The 14,503-nt window shown below is 43.5% G+C and overlaps 1 protein-coding gene across 1 annotated transcript in view; it reads left to right on the plus strand.

Moving 5' to 3' along the window:
• LOC105384228 (WD repeat and FYVE domain-containing protein 3) overlaps nt 1-2,961 on the plus strand; it is a 51,959-nt gene extending 48,998 nt beyond the window's left edge. Inside the window, exons 53-56 of the mRNA XM_048624444.1 lie at nt 11-214; nt 457-620; nt 2,045-2,152; nt 2,782-2,961. Of these exons, the coding sequence (XP_048480401.1) occupies nt 11-214; nt 457-620; nt 2,045-2,152; nt 2,782-2,949 (644 nt within the window). The 3' untranslated portion in view covers nt 2,950-2,961. The remainder of the gene's footprint in view (nt 1-10; nt 215-456; nt 621-2,044; nt 2,153-2,781) is intronic.
• The last annotated feature ends 11,542 nt before the right edge of the window (nt 2,962-14,503 follow it).

Below are 14,503 nucleotides of genomic sequence, written 5' to 3' on the forward strand. Positions count from 1 at the left end.
TCACCACCAGGTGGCGGCAGCATAGGCGAGTCCACGGAATCGGGTTCCCTGGACGCCGCCCCAGCATCAGACGCTTCAGCCGAGGGTTCCGCCCTCCGGCCCAGCAAGTCTGACACCAGCCTGACCGACTCGTTCGTGGTTGTTAGTGCTCCCGAGTCGCCCGCGCTCAGTGAGAAGGCGAATAGGAAGAGTGCCGTGAAGACTACTGATCCAGGTAATTTAAAATCGTTTATTACTTTATTTACATGTATTGTGATTGACTGCTGATTTAAAGCCGCTCAGCAGGCTATGGAAAGAGCAATGCATGGGGAGATTGTGAGGGCACTTAAAATTTGAAAGCTGATGTGGTTGTGGAGCCATATATGCTAAAGAAACGATGGCCGGTGGAGTAATCGATGGGCTATGTGTAATGGCTCCAAATAGAACAAACTAAAAACCAACTTTCTTTCCTTCCAGCGTTAGCAGGCAGCATAAAATGGCGCCGCCGCCTCGTGTTCCGCGGCAAGCTGACCATGCACACGGCGTTCTCGCGCCGAGACAACGCGAGCCCCGCGCCCGTGACGTGCGTCGCCGCCGCGCGCAGCGGCCGCGGGCTGGCCGTGGGCGACGCCAGGGGCCGCGTGAGTGTAGACCTAGTCTCTATGTAGCTACAGCCTAGTGTCCCGTGACCTGCGTCGCCGCGGGCTGGCCGTGGGCGACGCCAGGGGCCGCGTGAGTGTAGACCTAGTCTCTATGTAGCTACAGCCTAGTGTCCCGTGACCTGCGTCGCCGCGGGCTGGCCGTGGGCGACGCCAGGGGCCGCGTGAGTGTAGACCTAGTCTCTATGTAGCTACAGCCTAGTGTCCCGTGACCTGCGTCGCCGCGGGCTGGCCGTGGGCGACGCCAGGGGCCGCGTGAGTGTAGACCTAGTCTCTATGTAGCTACAGCCTAGTGTCCCGTAACCTACGTCGCCGCGGGCTGGCCGTGGGCGACGCCAGGGGCCGCGTGAGTGTAGACCTAGTCTCTATGTAGCTACAGCCTAGTGTCCCGTGACCTGCGTCGCCGCGGGCTGGCCGTGAGCGGCGCCAGGGGCCGCGTGAGTGTAGACCTAGTCTCTATGTAGCTACAGCCTAGTGTCCCGTGACCTGCGTCGCCGCGGGCTGGCCGTGGGCGACGCCAGGGGCCGCGTGAGTGTAGACCTAGTCTCTATGTAGCTACAGCCTAGTGTCCCGTGACCTGCGTCGCCGCGGGCTGGCCGTGGGCGACGCCAGGGGCCGCGTGAGTGTAGACCTAGTCTCTATGTAGCTACAGCCTAGTGTCCCGTGACCTGCGTCGCCGCGGGCTGGCCGTGGGCGACGCCAGGGGCCGCGTGAGTGTAGACCTAGTCTCTATGTAGCTACAGCCTAGTGTCCCGTGACCTGCGTCGCCGCGGGCTGGCCGTGGGCGACGCCAGGGGCCGCGTGAGTGTAGACCTAGTCTCTATGTAGCTACAGCCTAGTGTCCCGTGACCTGCGTCGCCGCGGGCTGGCCGTGGGCGACGCCAGGGGCCGCGTGAGTGTAGACCTAGTCTCTATGTAGCTACAGCCTAGTGTCCCGTGACCTGCGTCGCCGCGGGCTGGCCGTGGGCGACGCCAGGGGCCGCGTGAGTGTAGACCTAGTCTCTATGTAGCTACAGCCTAGTGTCCCGTGACCTGCGTCGCCGCGGGCTGGCCGTGGGCGACGCCAGGGGCCGGGTGAGTGTAGACCTAGTCTCTATGTAGCTACAGCCTAGTGTTGCGTGGCATCAGACAACGCACACGAGTTTCTCGTATAGTAGACCTTGTACAATGTGCATAATAATAATAAAGCTTTATAGTTTATGTAGCGCTGCTAGCCTAGTGCTGCCCATGGCTTCGAATCGAGGTCCTGTATCAAAAGGAGTATTCGTGATTGGAAAACAAGGATCCCTAAACAGCTGATATGGTCGCTAAAGCTAATGCCTCAGTGTTCAAGATGACTACTTAGATATTAGATAGAGTCTACGTATTTAAAAATTATATACTTAGATCAAAATTGTCTGTTACAGATATTCCGCTGGAGCGTCCCGGACATGTCGAGCTCGTCGGGCTCGAAGGGCGGCCCGGCCGACCACTGGGTGCGCGACGACACGGCCCCCTACTGCACGCAATGTCAGGTACATTACCTTCATCATCAAGATACAGTTATATGATGGAAATAGTCCTTAGCAACGCCACAAAAGGATATTATACCAGTCGTCTTCGGGCGAAGAGAGGGAAGAGGAGGCGAGGGGGGATAACACGTGAGGGGAGTGCAGAGGATAAGAAGATTAAGAAGAAAACCCTTGGTGGGTGAAAATAATTCTTCGTATACTTCATCACCTCCTTCTTACACCAACTTACGTGTATTTCAATGAACCCAGCCCCAACACAATGTATGTGCTGCAACGATAACTCATCTCAATAAGATATTCTCCCACCGCTTTACTGCCCTCGAGGCGCTATGAGGCGACCAAGGTTATGTAAATACCCCCTGTGCTGTGTCACCACCTTTCGGCTCACTAGACCACTTTTGCATCACCCTGTACACTCTGCAACCACAAAACCCCTAAACCTCCAACCTCCCCCCAGGTCCGCTTCACGGCTCTAGAGCAGCGGCAAGACTGTCGCGAGTGTGGCTCCGTATTTTGCGGCCGCAACAAAAGTTGTTCAGAATGACCTCCTGAGTCACCCCTTTCGGCTCACTATATCACTTTTGCATTACGCTGCAGCCACAAATTTACTAAACCTAACCTTTTCCCCCCAGGTCCGCTTCACAGCGCTAGAACGCAGGCACCACTGCCGCGAGTGCGGCTCGGTGTTCTGCGGGCGCTGCTCGCGCTACGAGGCGCCGGTGCGGAGGCTGCGCGCGCTGCGCCCCGTGCGGGTCTGCCAGGCCTGCCACGACAAGATACACGCGGGGAAAGACCATTAGATTACGCAGCAATTGCTTGATGTGAAGTTCTTTGGCACGACACCATAAAGTTGCGAAACTGACTTATAGTTACATAGTTAAAGTGTGTGCCAGGCCTGCTATGACAAGATACACTCGGGGAAAGACCATTAGATAATGTATTAGTTGGTACTTGATTTGAGGTTATTTGGCAAAGATGCAAAACTGACATACCTACGTATATTTACTGGCCTGCTACGATAAGATAAACTCGGGGAAAGACCATTAGATTACGCAGTAATTGCTTGATTTGAGGTTATTTTGCGTGTCTGCTACGTTTAGATACACTCGAAAAAACACCATTAGATAACAATATAAGCGGAGCAACAACAGTAAGAACGCAGGCACCACTGCCGCGAGTGCGGCTCGGTGTTCTGCGGGCGCTGCTCGCGCTACGAGGCGCCGGTGCGGAGGCTGCGCGCGCTGCGCCCCGTCAGGGTCTGCCAGGCCTGCCACGACAAGATACACGCGGGGAAAGACCACTAGATAACGACACACACCAGTAATTGCTTGTTTTGAGGTTATTTGGCAAAAATGCAAAACTGACATACTTATAGTTACTGGCCTGCTACGGCAAGATACATTCGCGGAAAGACCATTAGATAACGCAGTAATTGCTTGACTTGAAGTTCTTTGGTACTTTGGCACGAGACCATAAAGACGCAAAACTGACATACTTATAGTTACATAGTTAAAGTGTGTGCCTGGACTGCTACAAGACACACTCGGGCATAGACCATTAGATACCAATATAAGCGGAGCAACAACAATGCGAGCGGCGGCGCCACTGTCGCGAGTGCGGCTCGGTGTTCTGCGGGCGCTGCTCGCGCTACGAGGCGCCGGTGCGGAGGCTGCGCGCGCTGCGCCCCGTGCGGGTCTGCCAGGCCTGCCACGACAAGATACACTCGGGGAAAGACCATTAGAATACGCAGTAATGGCGCCTTAGGTGACTGTGCCTAATTCACCAAGTTCTAATTTTGGTTGGTTCAGTCGCCATTTTTTTCCCCCAACCAGAACCAGAAAGGCACACTCGCTGGAGCTGCTATAATTTCACTTGGTTTTCTTCCCCATTGCTTGACTTGAGGTTATTTGGTGTTAAAGTGTCCGCTACGTTTAGATACACTCGGGGAAAGAGCACTAGATAACAGCGTAACGATGAGGGCCCACTGGTGCGACCCGCAATGTTCAGCGATTCTAAATACGAGACCATCAATAGACACCTAAAACAATACCCCGCATGGCTTTGTAAGTAATAAGTGTTTGCCAAGTTACCGAGAGACCGAGACCCAACGACAAACGTGTTTTCTATCCGAAATAACTATGTATGATATTCTTACCACGGCGAGGAAAACTAGCTGAATACTAACAGATACGTTGTTTGTGCGAACTTGCGGTTAAGTATGAAACGAGATCCTTGAGTAGCAGTCTACGAGCTATCAGTATTTACTTCATTTTAGGTTATTTGGATATGAAACAAAATTTATAAACTTATTACCTATATCCGTTTTTCTGCCAGTTACTCACAAATAAATTTTATAATTAAACATCTCTGTATAGTAAAAGTCACTTATGATGATGAATTTGTAAAGTAAAGTTAGACCATAGAATACTGTTTACTGGCAAACAAAGCTAAAAAAGAGTCGGTTAAAGAGTGATTTTACACCATAATAGTATGCTAGTGCGAGTGACTATTTGGATGCTACTCATTATATTACGTAAACGGATCGGAGAATTCGGATCATTTTAATACATATTTTAATACAAGCGGGTTAGCGAGCCCACTCTTGACGAGTCTTGACATGCAATTCCTGCTTAATTTTCACAATTATATGCCATCTCAAAATTAATACCTAAATGGTTTTTATATTAACGAGTAATCAGAATCTATATAATATATTATTATGATCTCAAATATTTTACGTGGTCTAAAAATTTACATATATAGCGTGACGTCAGACACACGGCTTGAAATAAAGACTTGATTGATGTATGTACCTGGCAAACTGTATTCAACGATTGAAAGCAAATAAAGAAATACTTACTATATGAATTGCAGAGTAAAGCTACGCTATGTATGCACTAGTATATTTTATTATTACTATAGAAAATGAATTATCTGTATTGTAAATGTTTTCGGTAGTTAAATAAAAATGCCTGTTTAGCATTATATTGTGTAACGGATATAGTGAACGGTTTAATAGATTACATTATACTACAAAATAATTTATAACAAATATTTAGTAGGTGCTGAAGCGTTTATTTTTCTTACAAAAATCAATTATTGTAACAGTATTAATCTAGATATTTTAAGAAAGTAATATATTTAAACATAATATCCTTTGTCGATATTATAATTTTCGATTGTTTTAGATCTCATCTCTAAAAAAACGTGTTTAAATTTTATAGAAAATAGCTAATTTATACTTATTTATTTATTTCGTTTGTACACATATTATATTTACCAGAACAAATTAATTTATTTGTTAACCACTTTTTTATGTGATATTTTATTACTGTATTTTAACTCTTAATTTTCTGGGTTACATTCCAGTTTTTTTTAATTTTGTGTAAGTAAATGTAGAACTAGTCAGAACTTGGATTCGTGTAAGCTTAAGTGTATCGTTAAAAAAATCAACATAATCCTACTCTAGTTGGTAAGGTGACAAATTGTCTGATGTTTATCTGTGTTTGAACTTTAATTTCCTAATACTAGTCGTTATGTACTATGCTTCCTCACGACTTGATACAAATTTATCTAATATAATTTATACATACCTTCACATAACCCCACGCTATTGTCATTAGCCATAAATATTAGAAACCACGTGAGTAAAATGTAACAGAAAATATTTTAAAGTAGAAAATGTGCATGCATTTTTTGAAATTTTGTTAGAAACTCACAGGGTACACAAGGTAGTGCCTATAATTTGCTTAATTTAAAACTGCATCATAATATTCATGTAGAAATCTGATACGGAGTCATTTTTCTACATTTTTAAAGACGATAGAAATACTTGTGTTAAATTATTCAATGTAAATCAGTTATAGATTCAATCACTGATAGTGTAATAGAGGAATCAATACATAACTTTAAACTGTATTGGCGGTAAGAAAATATTACAGAAGTGCGAACTGAGCAGTAAATCATTTTATGAGAATATTCGTTAAACAATATACAGAGTGTTTAAACCGGAGAGAGGCTGAGTCAGTGAGTTATAAGCAAATTCTGAGTTCCCCTTTCCACCTGAGTGTACTATACCACTTTTGCAAAACTCTGTAAACGTATCGGGCCTCTAGCATGTCAATTCTTGTGCGTATTTTTTTTACTCAGTTTGCACTTTTGTAGCTCATTTGCCTGTTATTCTTGAGTCTTGATTTACAAGTTATAATAAAACCTAAGATAATCATTCTGGCTTTGTAAAAAGGTGCATCCATTTTTATAACTTTAAAATAACAAATAAAAACTGCATGTGATTGCACCTTAACAAAATAACAGCAAAGCTTCAAACTGTTTATGTATACTTAAGTACTCTGAAACGTTTATACCTTTGGGGAACCCCAAGTATATAATCCCCTTTTTGATGAACAGAACTACAAATTATAATATTATACTTACCTACTTAATTGGAAATTATAGCATTAGAAGATATTTAAACAAAATTTGAATGTTAGCACCCACGTTGTATAGAGAAAAGAATAATAACTTACAGACAGACAATATAATGTAACTCATATGTTGTTTAGGTAGTATGTAGGCACTGAAAGTTTATGCCGTTGAAATACGTATACTGTATTCATGTGTAAAGGAATAAAGTCGATAAGTATAAAACAGAGTTTTTAATGAAATCCTAAGGTACCTGTTAATGTTAGTTTTAAGTTTTATGTTTTAGATTTTTTATGTTTTAAGTTTCTCACCTTAGATTTTTTAGTTTAAGTATGGTGTCAATAAAGAATTTTTCATTTTCATATTCTCTGCGAGGGTGTAGGGCTGCCCTGGTTCACTCGAGTGGAACCTTCGTGGCCATATACTTAGATTATTATTAACGAAAGAAATATCAAAAGCTTATTGCTTCGCGAGTCGTGTCGTACTGTGTAAAAATGCTAAGACCCTATCCAGATGAAGCGTTTTACGCGCGTTCCTCTGGACGGGATATAATATGTAGTATCTCGAGAACGCGCTAGTGGACTCGCGTAAAACGCCTCGTCCGGACTGGCTCTAACCCATGGATTGGATGCAACAGCATAGTACCTACCTACCTCCTGTCACCATCATAAACATTCGATTTATCAATGTCCATGTAAAATCCATAATGCTAACAAAAAATATAAATTACATAGCTCTACACTACACTAATGATCTAAAATAACATAATTTAGAGGCTCGCGTTCTTTCGTGCATGTAATCGTAGTTATACAGGGTGTTGCGTGACAATCCTAACTAATATTATAAATGCGAAAGTAACTGTGTCTGTCTGTCTGTCTGTCTGTTACTCTTTCACGCAAAAACTACTGAACGGATTTGAATGAAATTTGGTATACATACGGTCTAGACCCTGGGAAAGAACATAGGCTACTTTTTATCCCGGAATTCCCACGGGAAAACTTTTTAAGGCGAAGCGAAGCGCGCGGGAACAGCTAGTTTGTTATAAATACACAGGTTTGATGACATGGAACGGCCCAACTTGTTGATTTTGACCTCCATTGGTCGGATTAGATTCTCCGCATTCAGGCCACGGGAATGCTGCGTCATCATAGTTCAAAGACAATAGTCGGGTATAACCCAACTACTGGTAGGTTTTTAATAATGCAGTGAAATCCGCCAGGAAAAACCGGTAAAGCGTCTGCTGGAAAACTTCGTCTTGAAGCTGGAAATCTCTGAGAAATACTGCGCGATCACGAACCAGACTGTCCGCAATCCTTCGAGTACTCTTATGAGGCAAGGCAAGTGAACGGCACCTGTCAGCATATCAGGGAGGGGTCTCACCACCCCGAGGCGACTCTTGTGGAGTACTGCGGCATTAGCTTCAGCGGCTAGATCCACTGCTCCATGGATCCCTGGTAACAGACTTCTGTCTGGCTGACGGTTTATCGCCTGCAGTTATGTTATGACCTCGATGTCTGAAATAGCAGATGACATATCTAGAAATAATAATATCTCGAGGTTTTCTAAAACCAGGTGCTTGTCCGCAATACCTACGTTTTCCATTCCAATATAAGTCCCTGCCGGGATTCAAACCCGGGGCCATCGACACAAATGTCAGTGTCAGTCTACTCAGTGTTGCTAACCACTGCCGTAGTACCTAAAACTTTTTCCATTCTGATTCATTGAAACAAAAACCTTGTGTTGAATCTTGCGTGCGATTTGTCACGTAGCCCCCTCCCACTATAAATTAGTTATTTTATTCCAAACTTAATTAATAAGAAGGTAAAGAATGATTAATTCATTAACTCTTGCATGCTGTGATGATTCTGTCTCGTCTCGATTCATTAGAGAGAAGATTGACCTGTAACTACCTACCTACTTATTATTATCCTCTGGTTCTTTAGGTGTTATTAGTATGGATAAGTACCTACCTAGGTACCTACATAATTAATTTTGTAGCTTGTAAACTGGGTATGAATAATTGGATAATATGCTAGAGGTAGTTACCGTCGGTAAGTACCATAAGTTGTTATTCACTTACCCTACCACAATTCCTAATAGCTGATATCGGGAGCAATCTCATGGTGTGTGTTCCTAATTATTTTACCTACACTTTAATTTTAATATGTAAAAATCTATAACCTTATTTATACCATGCCTACAAAAACATGTCGATCAAGAAATCCATATCCTGTTCAATCCTACCCACGTACCGACGTTTATTCTAGTTCTTATTTTATCCTCAACAAAACAACAATCTACATTTAATTACCGTCCACATGTCACACTGCTATGTGTATATTATGATACATAATATATTATAAACACGGTTGATTAGCCTGCCAGAGGTCGGATTCAGTGGATATCGGAAGTAAGTGCAAGGATAACTACGACGCGACTGTTCCTTCCGTTCTCTTATGACTGTATGATCCAGCTATAATAAGGTAGGTTCTCTGAGGTGTGATAGGCGATCTAAGAGTGAGGTCCCATTGACGTGTACCGTTGCATCGCAATCGCAAAGGAACGCTCGAAAAAAAAATGAATTACCAATGGGGCCTTAAGTATGTCAATTAGGTATACACGATAGCTATAGGTATTCTTAGGTACTGGCATATGTATGCATGATTTTTTGATTAAATATCGTGATTTTCTAATTAGGAGAAACAAGATTTTATACATAGGTACGAACATAAATTTGAGTAAACGAGACTTAGGTGTTCCAAGATTGTGCCAAAAGAGTTTTAGGCGAAACGAGTCTTATGCCACATAAGTCTTGGCAAAGTGATGATTCGGCCAAAAAAGTTTAGACCTTACGAGTTATGCGAAACGAGTTTTGGCCAATAAAGATTAGGCGAGATGAGGGGACCCCATGCATGAAACTTGTATCATTCTTCTTGGATGAGATAGTCGATTGAACACAGTCTGCTGTTAGCATTTATCCTTCTAATTATTGAAACTAGATTATCTATTATTTGATCAACGTAGTGCATCTTGCGTTGCTGCCCAACTTACAGCTAGGCTTTCTCGGCTGAAAATGAGACATGTACCTACCTACAAAGGTATCACTGTAGTAAGTAGGTACCTAACTACGTTAAATAATCAGACACACCTAACATTCCACTGCAACCTACGGATACGTAGTTTTTTAAGAACAAGGTGAATTAAATCTATCTACTTGTCACTTAAAAAGAATACTTACGCTTGATTTCGGCAGCCAATGCCACATTCTTACACTTACATAATAAAGTATCTACCTAATTAGGTAAGTAAGTACCTACAAATCATACATACTTAAATATATACTTACCCACTTTGCGCACCCAAATTGGCAGAAGACAAATATTGGTACCTTCAATAATATTTTAATTAAGTATATTGTAGGGTAGAGCCGGCTTCGCTACCTAAGGTGGTAGTGAAGCTGTTCCGAAGCTTGGGGCCGCGGGCTCGGATCCCGCCCTGGGCAAACTATCTATGTAGGTAATATGTATACTGTATTTGTGTAGATAAGTACTTAGATACATAATTTATCAGTTGTCCGGCACCTATATAATCCTAATCCTAACTAATATTATAAATGCGAAAGTAACTGTGTCTGTCTGTCTGTCTGTTACTCTTTCACGCCAAAACTACTGAACGGATTTGAATGAAATTTGGTATACATACGGTCTAGACCCTGGGAAAGAACATAGGCTACTTTTTATCCCGGAATTCCCACGGGAAAACTTCTTAAGGCGAAGCGAAGCGCGCGGGAACAGCTAGTATAATATATCACAGGTTCTGCTAGCTGTTCTAGTTTGGTGGATTTTTATCAGTGAGGTTGCCATTGCAACATTCAATATGGGACCAGATACCTTATTGTAATAAAGAGTGGTATCATGGTATGTTCCTATTCTACAAAGGAATAGCGCTTAAACATACTCGTAAAAGTCTCCTATACTTTTAAAGTTTATAAAATTTCAGAGATTGGAGTAACTAGAATGAATATTTAATCTTGTAGAGCTGTAGCGAAACAATGCACAAAAGGTGGCCTTCAGATTCTGATTCTGAAAAGTTCAATACCTAGTTATATTTATATATCTACCTTTATTAGTTACCTAGTTAAGTACATATAAGTACTTTTTTTTCAGCTTTAAGCGACATGTCTAACGGTCTATTATTACTGTTATTTGTATAGGTAATAGCACCGTTTACTATTTTTGAACGCCTACTAAGCCAGTTAAATGCATGCCAATCAAAGTTACCACACAAAATATGAAGTTACACTTAACTCAAATGGCAATGCCACAATCGATAGTTAACAATATAATACAGGCCCGACGCAAATCAATACAATTTCTCAATTTGATCAATTTAACCTGCCATTATGGGTAAAAATATATGATTATACCTTCAGAGGTAGGTTGGAGGTTATTTGAGTTGTTAAGTAGGTAGGTTACTTATGATAAGTGTTCAGGCAGTTGTTGTCAGGCAGTTTTGATATACTTACTTAGGTACTTAATGTCCGGTGGGTGTAACCTAAGAGTAAATAAGAAGTATACCTACTTAACTATCTATGTGGTATCTCTAGCTAACAACAAACATATTATATCTCAAACCCGTCTGCCAAGCCTCGAGATTATGGCAATTAATAAACCCTACAGTCTTGGAGGAGGCGTATGTCCTACAGTAGAATGTTACCTACGAGCCGCGCGTGCTGCGTAAGAAAGGATCCGTAATTTGGCATTTAATAATGTAAAGTAAAATAAAAACGTGCTTTCACAGTGAAGGAAAAATATCTTGAGGAAACCTGCACATCTAGATCTAGCACGCCTGTGGAAGCATGAACCCTCTTACCCGCAAGACCATGCATTGTTGTGGTAAATGGTACATGCTTAGAATAGAATAGAAGCACCTCTTATCTTCTAATCGCTTCCCCATCTAGGTGTTATAAACTTGATAAAATTGCATAGTTTTAAATAATTATAACAGCTCGCTTGGTTCTGCTTGGCAGAATCACTGAACTTGACCCGCTTAGTGGTTTAGTTAGGTAACAAGCCGCAAGGTGGCAACAGGCGATACGTCTTTGTTCTTCCGTTGCGGAGGAGTTACTCTAGCTTACGGAAAACGATGATTCGTGGCGCTGCTGTGCTAACCTCGACTCTATCTCGTTGCTTTAAAAGTACCGATTGCATGTCAGCTCTTTTTCGCTAGTTTTTCGTCATGGTAAAGTAATCCTCTAGTGACGTGCTCCATTGATTCACAGCAATAGGAAGGCGTGGCGAGCCGCTATTAATGTACCTACAGTGCTGGGGATTAGTGATGTAACGAATGTGTGTTTTTGGACATTCGCGAATGCGAATGCGAATGCGAATATCTGAAATCGACATTCGCGAATGCGAATGCGAATGCGAATATTCAGTTTGTGTTCAAATTTGGCGTTATTTGTATGGTTTGGTGGCAGTCTTGTACTGAACAAGGTACGTTCCGGTGATCTAGGCGCATTCCGAATCAGACTAAATAATATTAGACGCAATAAAAAAAAAACTTTATTTAGCTCCGTAACAGTTACATAATACACATTGCGACTGTGTGCAGTTTCTGAGGACGATTTACACGAAACATTTAAACGTATTTAAATGTATGGCTGTCTTGCTCTGACACTATACTGTCAAAATACGTTTTTTGTTTGTTTATTTACACTCACGGGCAATGAAAATGATCCATTAAGAAAAACACAAAATTAATCCAAAGCGCAAAAAAATACTTAATGACGACTTCTGCAATTTTTAAGTTCATTTAACGACGACGGGGGGCTTGTCGCTCACGTCCGTAGGTACAAACCCTAGTTACCCTACACGTGCCCCCTGGGTGGTGCTAACGAGTGACAACGCCGAATGTCGGGCGGCGGTAAATCGACCCGACCTCCTCTCCTAGCAGAGGCGGCGATCTCCCGCCGTAAAAAAGGAGAATCACCAACACGCCTGCCAAGCGCGGTGATTATGGCAAATACACCTCCTAATGATGGAAAAAACAAAGCCCCGGCCCCCAGTCCCCGGCAGCCCCGCTATCCCGGACTCCGGTAGCGGTCACGGTAACGGCGGGGCAGGGGGTGCGAAGAATCTCCGGCAGAGAGTCGGCTACCAGCCCAACCGACCCTTGCACCTGGCAACATATAACGCACGGACACTGAGGGAAGACGTGAAGATAGAGGAGCTGGAAGAGGAAATCAGCAAGTTAAAATGGGACATTATAGGGTTATCCGAAGTCCGACGAGAGGGAGAGGATACGGAAATTCTCCAGTCCGGAAACTTGCTGTACCACCGGGAGGGCGACCAACTGTCCCAAGGGGGTGTCGGGTTCATCGTCAACAAGTCCCTCGTCAACAACATCGTTGAAATCGGAAGTGTGTCGACACGGGTTGCGTACCTCATCCTGAGAATATCTAAACGATACTCAATGAAGGTCATACAGGTTTACGCACCCACATCTAAGCACACCGATGATGAGGTCGAACTTGCGTATGAAGACGTATCGTCTGCCCTGCGTAAGTTCACTACTCATTTCACGGTGGTGATGGGAGACTTTAACGCGAAACTCGGAAAACAAGAAGGCGGCGAGACGAAAGTGGGGTCACATGGATTTGGAGTCAGGAACCATCGTGGGCAAATGCTGGCTGACTTCTTGGAGAAGGAGGGCCTCTATATGATGAACTCCTTCTACAAGAAGAAGCCACAAAGGAAGTGGACGTGGATTAGCCCCGATGGGAAGACTAAAAACGAGATCGACTTCATATTGACGGATAAGAAGCACATATTCAATGATGTCTCAGTGATCAGTAGGGTTAAGACCGGCAGCGATCACCGACTCGTAAGAGGCACTTTGAATATAAACTGCAAAATAGAACGCTCCCGTCTAATGAAGTCCACGCTCCGTCCTACTCCTGCTCAAATCCAGGATCTCGAAAGCTTTCAGTCTGAGCTTTGCGACCGCCTGATATGTTTAGAGAATTGCGTTACAGTTGACGATTTAAATAATAGGTTTGTGGAAACTGTCCGAGAGGTAGGATCGAAATATTTTTCGTCCCGAACCAACCGAGGACCTCAAAAACTCTCAGATGGGACTCTGAGTCTCATAAGAGAACGGAGAGAAATGAGGTTGCAGTCTTCAGTTGATATGGTCGAATACAGACGTCTAAACAGACAGATCGCCAAAGCAAGACGTTGCGATATGAGACGCTACAATTGCAAGCGCATTCAAGACGCAATAGAGCAAAACAAGGGCTCCAAAGTCTTTGCTAGAGATCGATCTGTTCGGCAGACTCTGTTGACCCAACTGAAGACCAACACTGGCAACACCGTTTCATCAGTGCCCGAAATTCTGGGAGAAATTGAGAGATTCTACGGACAGTTATACACCACAACACAAAACCCTATTACCAGCGGTGCTCACGACAGCCGAGCGCCACTCACCCGACACTATACCGAAGATATTCCGGACGTCAGTCTAGGCGAGATTAGTATAGCTCTCAAACAGCTAAAAAACAACAAAGCTCCGGGAGATGATGGAATAACAACAGAACTTCTGAAAGCCGGCGGTAGACCGATTTTAATAGCACTTCGGAGGCTGTTTAATTCCGTCATACTCGAAGGCACAAGCCCGGAGGCATGGAGCAGAAGTGTAGTGACTTTGTTCTTCAAGAAAGGCAACAAAGCCCTATTGAAGAATTATAGACCCATTGCACTTCTGAGCCATGTGTACAAGCTGTTTTCGAGAGTTATTACGAATCGTCTCGAGCAAAGACTCGACGACTTCCAGCCACCCGAACAAGCCGGGTTCCGAAAAGGCTATAGTACCATAGATCACATACACACGCTTCGGCAGGTTATACAGAAGACCGAGGAGTATAATCTACCT

Source organism: Plutella xylostella, chromosome 12 (genome assembly GCF_932276165.1).
Source record: "Plutella xylostella chromosome 12, ilPluXylo3.1, whole genome shotgun sequence".
Taxonomy (NCBI): Eukaryota; Metazoa; Arthropoda; class Insecta; order Lepidoptera; family Plutellidae; genus Plutella; species Plutella xylostella.